Here is a 12,128-nt window from a genome sequence, read left to right as displayed (position 1 = left end):
TGTTAGCAAGCTGTCCCTGAACAGCTTGATCCAGATATTGCTTTTCTGCTCTATTTGGTTGGCTTTTAATGGCTCGGAACAGCCCTTCAGAAACAGGCAAGCCCTGATAAAAACTGGATAGGTTTCAGTAGGTGGGAGACAACAGCGAGTCTGGTGTTGATGGGCATCTGATTGTGTGTGTGTATGCTTGTGTAGGGGATGTATGGGCATTTTGATACTTGTTTTGCTAGACAAATATTCAGCCTTTCAGTGAAGGGAAAGGTGGGGAAGTGACAGGGGGTACAGCTCTGTGAAACAGTTCAGAAACACTTGCCTGCTCACCAGGGAAGGGAACATTTATAAGAGGGTTTTGCATCATCTGCAGCTCTGCTGTTTCCCTGTTGGCAGGAAGCAGAGAATATTATCCAGAAGATCAGGCAGCAGCAGTATCCGGAGCTGCTGGCTTTCGACCAGCTTCTCATAGAGAGAAAGGACCAAAAGGTGTTCCTGCAGTTTGGTAAGATTCTGAGTTTGTTGGCAGGTTCCTCTCCCATTTCCAGCAACTTTCTCTGCCAGACTTCATGTGGGGCAGGGTGTACAGAGCAGCGACTGTCTTGCCCAGCTGAGGGTTCGCAATAGGCCAAACTGTAACAGAGCTATCTCTCTGTTTTAGATGAAGAAGAGATTACTTTTGCTCCAACCTACCGTTTTGAAAGAGGTACCCGGGAGAAGTATGCTTACACCAAGCAAAAAGCTACAGGGGTAGGTGAAAACTGATTTCCTTTCAGAAGTATATAGCAGAACAGGGAAAGTAACTCCTACAGAAGAAAGTGACCTAAATCAATCTCTTCCTTTTCTGCCCTTGTAGTGTCTTGAAAGGAGTCAATACAAACAAAAAGATTTGACACAAATATATGGTGCTTGGGCAACTGAATTTCCTGTTCTTTTGTGAAGTGGTCCTTTCCCCTCTCCTTGACATCACTTCTCCTTTGGTTTGCAGATGAAGTACAATTTGCCATCCTGGTGTGATCGAGTGCTCTGGAAATCATACCCCATGGTGCACGTTGTGTGTCAGTCCTATGGTGGGTAGATAACAGATTGTAGATAGCAAAGCAATCAGTCTGAAACGGAAATGATTCAGAGCAGAGTCTGTAGGATCTCCCTGCACTGCCAGGCACTCAGCATAGAGAGACCTGATGTTAAATCAGGCAGAGTGGAGCCAAATCTCTCTGCCTGTAACCTTACAAGGTTGGGAATTAATCCTGTTATTCTTTTATATGCAGAATACCACTTGGACAGCTGCAGCTGTCCAGCTTTAGGCCACACTGTAGGATCACTTTACGCCAGTTATTTCTTGGCAACAACAATCACTTTTCCTGTGCACTTACCGGGAGCTCCTTACTTGATGGTGCCTGCAGAGCCAGTGTACACAGGCCAGTTTGCAGAAGCTGGAGCTCCAAACATCTCTCTTCTATCAAATCATATTCCAGAAGGACTGTGTGGTACCAAGAGCCTGTTCCCTTTCTTGCTGAGAAGCATCACAAAAGTGCAGTGAGGGGAAGAGAGGAAACTAACAAGACCTGTTTAAAAAAAGACTCGGATACTAGTTCCTGAAATTTCATCAACTATATAGGACCAAGCATCTGAGCATAATGTTGGTGGTTTTCCTATGGAATTGAGAAGAGGGCTGTAGAAGTTTCCTGGGGGATAAGGTGGACTGGTCTCATCACAGAGCCTATGATCATGAGACGTGTGATCAAATAAACACCTCTAGAACGTCTGGCATCTGCCTTTATACACTGTTCTGTTCAACAGAAGGGGCTTGCTGGAAGTCAGGGTGTGTTTAGGTCAAGTCAAGACCTTGCTCACTCACTGTTAATCTTGGGCCATGAGTTGCTCTGTAGCACTGAAGTAGCACCAGTGTATTCTTGTGTGATTTCCTGCTATATTAGAGCTTTAATTAGCTGTGCATGTTGCAGAGGCAACCAGGAATCCTGCAAATGTTTTTTGTATGTGGGAATCTAACACTGATAGTTGCTTGCAAAATGATATGGTAAAGTTGTGTCCATTAACCAAATCTTCAGGCATCTTGACAAGAGTTACATTTCTATATACTGACATGAGATTATGTAGAAACACCTTTGACTAGAGACAGTTACCACAGCGACAGTTACGTTTTCTGGAAAATTACTGAATAATATTTCTACCACAGCGATCTGACTGGAGGAGGGCAGAAACACAGGGCAGTAACTATCCTCCTTTTCTCCTTGGCAGGCTGCACCACGGACATCATGACAAGTGACCACAGTCCTGTCTTCGCCACCTTTGAAGTGGGAGTCACCTCACAGTTTGTTTCAAAGAATGGTTAGTCAGGCTGAGTGCAAGTGTGCTGTTTTCACCTTTGGATATAAAATGCAGTCCTTTGTATATGTTGAAAGAAAAAAGCTGATTCTTAGAAAGTCCACTCAAAAGTGCCTTTGTCTCCTACTGAAAGTGCCATTATCTTCCCCTCCTCTTTCCTAGACTCGAAGTACACAGATTCCCAAGGGGAGATAGAGTTCCTGCACTGCTACGCTACTCTGAAGACCAAGTCCCAGACCAAGTTCTACATCGAGTTTCACTCTAGCTGCTTAGAAAGTATGGTTTTGCCCATCTTTATTCTTTCTGTCAAGGTTTCCTGCTTGTTTGGATTAGTTTCCCTTCCTCTTGCTTTGTTCTAAATGAACAGCTGTGTAGATCACTTGTTCCAGTCCAAAAAAGGGATGTCCTAGAGATTTGTTGCAGTTTATAAGTCATCCTATACTGTCAGCAATACAATCCAAACTCCACAGCCATTCAGCTGTAATCCATGCATAGATGTGTAGCCTTCCACCATTTCTTTCATCTTGTTTGGCAATCTGATCATCTCTTTCTGGAGGAGAAACGTGTTGTGTTCTTGCTTATCACACAGAAAATCTCTACTTAGCAAACATTTGATTGATTAACTTTCTAAGGATGTCTGGTACATATGAACAAGTGCTTTCAAAATAACACATCTGCATTATGCTAATAAAAACAATTTAATTACCCTTGAAAAGAATAAGTCGGCAGATCAACTTAAAGTGAAAGGAAAGATAGTGATTTGATTCTGTAAATGGGACTGCGTACCCACCAGTGCGGCAGATTTTATTCCCTGTCCCTGTGCTGCAGGGCTGAGTCTCAGCTGTTTATGTAATGCGAGCCTGCATGCCCTTGCTGTGGTTTTTTTAAGCGATTCCCCATCACAGGACTGTTCCTGTAAGTGGAACAGCATGCCTTCAGTGTATGCTTCATCACATTATTGCATGTCAGAGCTCTGTGTCAAAGACAGTTCCATAAAAGATTATTTTTTGGCTGTATCAAAATTTGCATAAATTTCTATGGAAACAGTGTATTACAAATCTTAAATTAGAATTTCAAAAGTGTGCTATCTTGAGTGGCGTAGGAAGAGCTGTCATGTTCTTATCTTCCAGTCCATGTATGCACTGAGCTTTTCAGGGCCAAGTTTAACTGTAAAATAAAACCATTTAACAATGCTCCAGTAAAATCACTTGTAAGTTTACTGTGTAAACATTCACCCAAAGCTCAGACTTTAAACTTCTTAACACTTTAAAAACTTATGTCCAAGTGGGAAAATAATTGTAGGCCTTTTGGAGATCTAGCATCTGAAAAGGATTTGTAGCCAAGTTCTTACTGTCTCTCTTCTGGTGAACTCCTTTCTCGTCACTTTGCAGGTTTTGTAAAGAGCCAGGAAGGAGAAAATGAGGATGGGAATGAAGGGGAGCTTGTGGTAAAGTTCGCTGATGCTCTTCCAAAGGTAAAGTGGGACTATATTTCCATGCCCATATGGAAGAGAAGCCTTCCACTTGCATCCCATGAGCAACGTGACATCTTTTGCTTATATAAACATTACTTTCAGGAACATGGTTGTGGTCTTGTTTACACTCAAAAGGGACTGTAAGAATACAGGATGGGCTTAAGGTAAACATTACGTTATAAGCAGGAAAGGACTTTCTTGCCAGTATACTTTCATCTGTATCAGGAATTTTGCTGGCCTGATTATGTCACTCAGGAGCATGACTTTTTTTTCTCACCTTTTCAGTGAATATAACTATGCTGACAAGTCTTTTAAGCAGATCCTTTTTTTTTTTTTTTTTTTTTTTAGTTTTAGACAGAAGATAAAACAGCTGTGCTGGTGTTTCTAGGCCCTGTGAGACAAAGTTTTTTTTCTTGGTATTTTTGAGAATTATTTTTTTTTTTTTAGCAATTTTCAGTCAGCAGTGTACGAATAAACTACAGCTCAGCCCGATGTGAGTGTTTGATTTGTAACATTCTGTCTGCTGTGCTGGGAGTGAGAGTGCTCATTTGAGACTGAAGCACAGGGAGAACTGTGTTCATGTAGACTGTCTTTTGTATTGACCCACATTAACTTGTCTTTGCAGCTGACTCCAATTATTTCAGACCCAGAATACCTACTGGATCAACACATCCTGATCAGCATTAAGTCATCAGACAGTGATGAATCTTATGGTAAGTGCTTAGCTCTAAAGTTCTGGATGAGTCAAAATCTACTTAGATTTTTCCAAACCACTGAAAGAGTGGGAGAGAACAGAAGTAACTCTTATAGACTGAAGATCTATGATGCTCTGATTTCTGATTTGGAACTCAATACATACAAAAATACATTGTGGGCAATATCTTGTGAGGTAATGACAATAAAAGGAATATGACCTAGAAGCATCTATCTGTGTGAGCTTTACCAGCCCTAAAAGAACAATGGCTTAAAAAGAAAGTACTTTACAGGAATTAAATCAGGAGTCTGTCTGTTTAAATGGATTTATTCAGAACATACCAATCCTGTTTCACTCACACTTGCTTGATGCGTTTCTCCTGGCTACAGAAAAGTCATTGTCAGTGCTGCTTGCTTCCAGATTATAACCAACCAGAGACTGCAGTCCTTGGCGACAGAAATCTTTGCTGAAATCCCATTGACTAAAATGGCAGCCACAGACTCATGTTTTCCTTACCAGTAATGGAAGCTCAGAACCCTGTAATCACCTGCAGGAGTCTCCAGTGCCCAAATCCTTCACACAAATGTGAAGAAGTGAAAAGAATGTCCCCGGTTTCTCAAGAGATATTACACTCCTTACTGTGATCCAAAGCAGGTTCTCTCCAGCCGTGTCGGCATAGTGATAGTAGATGACCGAGACAAGAAAGAGATTTCAATGCTTTTTTTTTCCTCAGTCCCAGACTCATTGTCTCCTTGTCATTCTCTAGGGGAAGGCTGCATTGCCCTACGAATAGAAGCAACAGAATCCTTAGTTCCTATCCATACTGTGCTGACACACCATGGTGAGAAAACAGGGGTCTTCCAAGGTGAAATCAAGTTACAAACATCACAAGGAAAACAGAGAGAGAAACTGTATGGTAAGGAATTAAGTAATCTCTGTAATGCTCACACTAGAAAATACCCGTCTCAAAAGATTTCTGATAACTATCAAGGAACTGAATATTATCCTTGCAGTGCTTTTAGTCTCAAAGAGGCAAGAGATTTTGATGCTGACTGCACGGAGATGCAAGTATCATTAGTACTCAGGAGTATACCTGTACTCTTCAGAAAGACAGAGCAATTCCATTTGTGTTTTTCTTTTTCAAATTCAAGTAAATTCGACAGACTGAGAGAGCCCCCTGTCTGTCACTGATACTGATTTTATTGAACAGTGATACCTTATTTCCACTTGCAGTGGCTATATGACGAGGTGCCAAAGCTCTCCCTGCTCCAGTCACCCTGGGAAACATCTGCAAACATTTTTTTCCTGTGTCAACAAAACATATGTATTAGTGGGCAGCTGAAAACATAATAGCAACAACTGTTTAAAACTATCTCACTGTCATTCTGATAGACAAAGAGAGATGCCTTAATACAAGCAGTACACAGAAGACTTAGGGAATCAAACCCTGAAGGTGCCAAAACACTCCCTTATGCCTTTTCTTTCCTTCAGATTTTGTCAAGATTGAACGTGATGAAATTGCTGGGCAGAAACCAAAGAACATGAGCAACTTAGAGCCTAGCAAAGACTGGGATCAGACTAACAGGTAAAGGGCAAGTGGGTAAGTCACTTACAGAAAACTAGTTGACTGAATAAACACAGAGCTGGGCTTGCTGTGGGAGCAGTATTAAGAGGCATGGTGAGCACTAGGAAGCTGCCTTGGTGACTCTCTGGTTGGGGCTAGTCAATGCTTCTGTGCCCAAAGCTTCAAAAGCTGACAATGTATTAGTCAGACTGGGTCCCTGCACCTCACTTTAAAAGGGCCCTTTCATTTCCAACAGAAAGTCAAAATCTACTCATCTGATGGCTAGAGAGGCAGCAGCCATTGCTCGCTATTGGGGGAGCGCTTCCTCTTCTCCAGACAACGCAGGAAAGGAGGATATGTTACGGTAATCTTGCTGCTTTACCTCTGCCAGCTTGGGGTGGGAAGCTGTGCTCAAACTGCCTGTCTTTTCCTTTCCCAGAGTCATAGGACGCCTCTGGGTAAGGCTGTCCTTTCACTTCAGTTTTGCAAATGCATTTCTTTGCAGGCAGCTTCCTGCCTTCTGCCTGCTGGTCTATACCAGTACACTTCAAAAGGCCCAGTGTCCCTCCTGTTGTTCCAGCAGCACATTCCCATGCTGTGCAATGCTGTCCAGTGCTGCGATTTTGCCTCTTGCTTGGAGCTGTCCTGCTGCAGCTGCCAGCTGAACTGCTGGGCTCAGAAACCTGTAAAAGCCCCTATACGTGGCTGCAGAAGCCGAGTGCTCTCTGCAGCCTGGAAATGGAAGCTTCTGCCATAGCCAGAGGAACTATTTGGGGCTGAGGGAGATGGCCTTGCCTTGACCTGACTGCTTCCTGTCCAGTGACCCAGGGGAGGAAGGGCACTAGCAGGACTCCCACTTATTATGTAATTCTGAAGCAACAGTGACAAAAAAAAAGTGGGTGGTATTGAATCTAAGCACCCACTGGGCACTATAACTCCTTTGTAGCTGGCAAGGAGACAAAAACATAAATGTATTTGTGCGTGTATCTTCCTAACAATATTTCTTCTCTTCAGCAGCCCCGCTCCCACAGACATCAGCAACCCCAACTACCTGGGGATGGCTGCTTTCTCTCAGCAACCCTCTGCAACCAGCCAGCTTAAGCAGGTACCTTCACCAGAGCAGCCGCCTTCTCTCTGGAGCTATGAACAGCAGCCCAAAGAGACTTCCTCTGTAATGGGACAGGGTCAGCCATCCTCCACATCACCCTCCTTGTCACCTCTGTCTCCAAAAACATCTCTCCAGCCTACAGGAAACAGAAGCATTTGTAGTCGGAGCCAAGAGTACCTGTAAGTCTTTGAGTTTTGCACTGGGGCTAGTCCCCTCTCTCCTGTCGTTCTGCACAGTCACTGTTTCATTATCTGTACAGGGAGTTCAAGGTGCAGCATATTTTTTCAGCCTTCTGTCTCTAAAATTAGAAAAAGATAAGTGAAGGTCACAAATGCAGACATCACATACTCAAAGAAAACTAATGTAGTAGTTCCTCAGCCTTTTGTGAAAGGAAAGTCAAAAACATGTATAAGTTTAATTCTCTACCAAGAGCAGAAGACTACAGAGTTGACTGTAGTAACAAAGAAAAGGAAAGAGTGTGGCATACATCTTTTCACTGGATTGGAAGGAGAGCTCCTTCACATGTCGTACACTACTATACAAATGTCCAGCTTGCTGTACAAGTTAGCATCCATGTGCTGCATCGCTCACAAGTCTTGATGCAGAATTTCCATCCAGCAATTGAAAACTGCATGTACGCAATCAGTGTCCTCGTTCCAGACCTCTTTTTCATAGTGACAGCTGCTTTCTGAGTCTGGGCTACAGTTCACTGGTAAATGGTGTAAGCCAGAACTTGCAGAAGTCAGAGCTGCAAGCACAGCCTCCATCTGTTACATACCTGACAATGCTTCACCACGCTCTCAGCTCTTTGCTTCTGCATGCACTGACTTGCAGAAAATAACTTGAAGCAAGGAACACAGCTCATTTGAAGACACCCAAAGAACATGTGCCACTCACCCCTATTCTACTCTGTTCAGCGATATGGTGGCTGATTTTTTAAGTATCGTGGCGGTTTTTCAGGTGAAAGCCTTGCCAAATCAGGCCGAGTCATGTAAAAACCATAAAACCTCCCTTGTCCTGTTGTACAGCTGTGCTGTCATTCCAGTCTGAGCCTCAATTCAAAGGGCTTAACTGTGAACGCACAATGATTGTGTCGCCTTACAGGATGTAGCTATTACTTGTATATTGTGCATTTGGGTGCGTTAAGGAGTTTTATTCCTTCCCTAGGAATACCATGTGGCATTGGTAGCAAGAGGAGATTAACCTAGTTGTAAAATGCTACAGTGTGATGTAAGCTCTTGCGTTAACGGTCTGGACAGCCATTTCAATCCTCTCTGCCAGATCTGAGGATTCTTATTAATATTTAAATTCAGATTTGTGCACGTCACAGAGCCATCAAAGCACTTGGCACAGTTTGGCTCGGTAGCATCTCTCTGTTTAAAGAGAAGCCAGGTATCACTCTGACAAGACTGTAGTCCAGCAGGGAGTTTAGTACCATGCATATCTGCTCTCAGCTGTCACATTAATAATGATTAAACAAAGTAAAAACAATACACAATTCTATTCTCTCCCTTCGAGTTTAATTTTTATCCTGTTAGCCATTTGCACGGTCAGTTTAATTTTCTCATGCTCATTTCCTATTCATTTTCTCTTTAAATCAGTCAGTATCTCTTGCTTGCTCTTTACAAGTCTCCTTTTTACACTGCTTTGATGACTGTAGGCTACCTGAACTGGGGAAAACTACAGCAGAGCCTTTGCTTCAGGAGGAGGGACAGCAAAAGCCAGAGATGTTTGAGAACCCACTGTATGGCTCTATGGGCTCTAAGGGCAAGGTGACATCAAAGAAAGAACAGGACTACCCCAAAGCCTTGCGAAAAGAGCAGCCACCACTGCCTGATCAGAGCTTTCATCTCACAAAGTCACAGGAGCCTGAGAGCAGCAAGACCTCTGGCAAACAACCATCACCACCCTTCCTGGTCCCTACACAGCGATTTCGGTCCTATACCTGCTCTGGCCAATCTGAAGAAAAGAATACAGGTGAAAAGACTCAAGGCAAACCAAAGATGACTACATCATTAGAAAACTCAGCACCACTGAAAAAACTGGTCAAGCCATCAAGGTCTGAAGTCAGCCCAAGTGTCCAGGGACAGCAAAACAAGCCGCCCCTTCCCTCGAAGAGCCGGGCAGTGCTGGACATGCAGAACTCCAAGGGCCGAGACTATCGGGACAGTTCAGAGCTGCCGCACTCCGGGAAGCATTGGACAGAAGAGGGACCAGTTGGCAGAACAACTACACCGGTGTGTTACTTGTGGGAATAAGGGAGGGTGGAAGTTTAATAAAACTGGTGTCACAGCAGAGTACTACTAGAGGAGTACTGGCTTAATCATCCTGCCCTCGCTCTGTATTTCCTGACCAAGCTCAGAGCGCTGTCCCACAAACCTGTAATTAATGCAAAGATAATTAAAAGTAGTTATCTATGAGAAACACTTATTAACTTAGAACAGCGGTGTCCAAAAACATTACTGAACCCTCTACAGAAATGATCACATACCTGCTTTTATGAGCTGGTGTTTTTTTGGTTGTTTTGGTGTTTCTATCCTGGCCCACCCCCCCCACCACAGAATGTCATGAGCTGCATGAGAAGGAGTAGAGGAAGTCTTAGTAAATGGGTTTGGGAGAAAAAGAGAGCTCACTTGAGCAAGCTGTAGGGTTTTTTCTTTTTTCCCTTCTCCATCAAAACTTTTAGAATTGACAGTAGACAAGCTGATGTCTTCTCTTGTCTCTACAGTGAAAACGACACAGCAGATGGCACCCTAGGAGGAATCCTGATGGGAAGGAAGAAAGATGGAGATTACTGCTTCATTCACACTGATGTCCTCTGGTCTAGTTCTAATAAGACTGGGGATTTTTATTTTTGAGGGTGTATCCCCCTCTACGATTAGCAAAGTGTTCTAGCCGAGAAGTTTATCCTGTGTTGCTCAGATGAAGAGCAACCAGGACCACATTACCAAATGCAAGTTAGCCTTTTGTAGTGTCACCTTGGTACTTCTATTAAGAGGCAGATGGTTAAGTACATGTGTTAGTAAATATTTGGAAAAAAAGGAAGGTACGGTATAAGGACTAGAAGATGGAAGGGGTGTATTTGAAGAACCTCCTTTCTACAAAAGCAAAATTTGTATTTTGTGTTTGAGAATTCCTATTAAAGAGTTATATGTAAAAGAAAGCATTTTGAAAGCGGTACAGCTTCAAAAGCATGTCCTATCCATGGAGCAAGGAGCTAGGGGAGGGTGGGAAAAGAGTTTGAATACCAGATACTGATGAATGTCACACACTGTCAAAGGAGCCAGGTTTGCCTCTAGTAAGAGCTCCCAGGCTGCAGACATGCATTATTCATACAGAATGTGAGGGCTGGCCATTGGCACTGTAGCTCTTTTTTGTTCTAGCAAGTAGTGCTTTTGTACCTCTAACAAACAAAGGGAAATGTCAGAACCACATGCAGAAATGGGAGAGAAGAGGCAGGGTGCATAGGCAGCCTGGTAGTATAGCTGCCTGAAGGGACAGCCGTCATTCCAGCCTGTCTGATGGCAAGCGCTCTGCTTTTGAAGGACACTGGCCGGCTGGCTTTGTAGCATTCTTAATAGATTAATGCTGACCTTACTGTACACTTTTGTTCATTGACTGAGAATGAATGATGTTAGTATACTTGTAATTTCTGTTACATTCATGTTAAGTATTAATGCCATGGTTACAATTAGGCTGTGGCTGTTTGTGACTTAATCGTTGCTATTGTTTCCATGTTTATTACTTAAAAATAATAAAATAGCACCTTTCTGATCATTCTCTACCAAAAATTCAGAACTGCCTGCCACATGATTCACCTTTAGTTGGGTGTTACACCAGCTCGCTTGGTGACAGTAGTTCCTGCCCAGAAGAAACACCAAAGGCACCGAGGGGCGCAGGGAAGACACAACAATGCCGCTGCGATATTGCAACTGAAGATGCATTTGTCTGTGTGCACAGACCCTTCGTGGATACAACTGGTTCAAAAATTCTAGCACCTGTTAGCAGGTACAGTTGCTAATTGTATAAGTATAAAAAAATGTACAGTAATTTTACTGGACAGAAGAGGCCAAGCATAGCCTTTTGAGAACAGGTGAAGAGAACAATCTGTAAGGTAGAAATCTTTTAAAAAGAGAGGTTTTTCTGACATGCAGGTTGGAGTTCCAAGGCATCATTACTGAAACACCTGGCTTTCTGACCTACAAGTCAGCAAGAGAGGCCATGAGCTTACATTCCTCTTGCTTTACTCAACAGAATCCTCTCTGTGTAATCCCTATAATTCAATAGCTGTGGTATTTCCCTGGCCCTGGGGAGGGTTTCACTTTTCTGTTCCAGATTCCAGAAGAACTGGTATGGCCACAGAGTCAAACCTTCCTGCAGCAGGTGAGCTTTCTGTCCAATATGGAGAGCTACATCAGTTCCTACTAATTCTATGGTGTGTTCATGTATGTTTGGAGATGGAAATCTCCAAAGCCTGTGACGGGTTTTCTACAAAAAGTTTTAACTTCTCAATAATGAAACAGGCTCAGATTTTCTGTGATGCTAGTGCCTACCCACTGACTTCCTAAGCTGTAGAAAAGAAAGTACATTCCCAAAAGTTTGCAAAATAACAGCTTGATATAAAGTAAGGACGACTTCTTGCAAAAATATTCTCCAACACACTTTTTGAAAGTAGAAAATGTTCAAAAGAAGGCTCTGTAAAGAGCTTTCTGAAGCCTCTGAAGAGTTCGTTCTCAGGTGAGTATTTTAAACATAGAGTGGTACAGATGGGCTGGTGCAAAAAAAAAAAGTAGTGGAACACTGTGCAATACCAGCAAGACCAGCTGTACCTTGAGATGGTAGAGCTGATAATGCCAACTGTGGGAGCTTGGCAGATGTGAATATTAGAAAACTGAATTTAACAAATAAGTCTTGTGCTTATGTTTGTTTTGTTTTTACTTTTTGTCAT

General features: G+C 42.9%; 1 protein-coding gene across 3 annotated transcripts in view; it reads left to right on the top strand.

The window, feature by feature from the left end:
* Positions 1-10,957, top strand: part of INPP5D (inositol polyphosphate-5-phosphatase D) — a 54,029-nt gene extending 43,072 nt beyond the window's left edge. The window contains exons 16-28 of one of the 3 annotated variants that reach the window (XM_086754730.1): positions 388-496; positions 653-741; positions 980-1,061; positions 2,254-2,343; positions 2,503-2,616; positions 3,732-3,814; positions 4,440-4,527; positions 5,275-5,424; positions 6,000-6,093; positions 6,329-6,436; positions 7,090-7,359; positions 8,841-9,417; positions 9,909-10,957. In XM_086754730.1, coding sequence (XP_086610856.1) covers positions 388-496; positions 653-741; positions 980-1,061; positions 2,254-2,343; positions 2,503-2,616; positions 3,732-3,814; positions 4,440-4,527; positions 5,275-5,424; positions 6,000-6,093; positions 6,329-6,436; positions 7,090-7,359; positions 8,841-9,417; positions 9,909-9,911 — 1,857 coding nt within the window. In that variant the 3' untranslated portion in view covers positions 9,912-10,957. Of the gene's footprint in view, positions 1-387; positions 497-652; positions 742-979; positions 1,062-2,253; positions 2,344-2,502; positions 2,617-3,731; positions 3,815-4,439; positions 4,528-5,274; positions 5,425-5,999; positions 6,094-6,328; positions 6,437-7,086; positions 7,360-8,840; positions 9,439-9,908 lie in introns of those variants that run through there. The other 2 variants (XM_086754729.1, XM_010122289.2) reach the window with 2 other exon arrangements.
* The last annotated feature ends 1,171 nt before the right edge of the window (positions 10,958-12,128 follow it).

This window comes from Chlamydotis macqueenii, chromosome 9 (genome assembly GCF_036417535.1).
Source record: "Chlamydotis macqueenii isolate bChlMac1 chromosome 9, bChlMac1.mat, whole genome shotgun sequence".
NCBI classification, from domain to species: domain Eukaryota; kingdom Metazoa; phylum Chordata; class Aves; order Otidiformes; family Otididae; genus Chlamydotis; species Chlamydotis macqueenii.
Note: the sequence above shows the minus strand (reverse complement) of the source record. Positions and strands in the feature narration are given on the sequence as shown.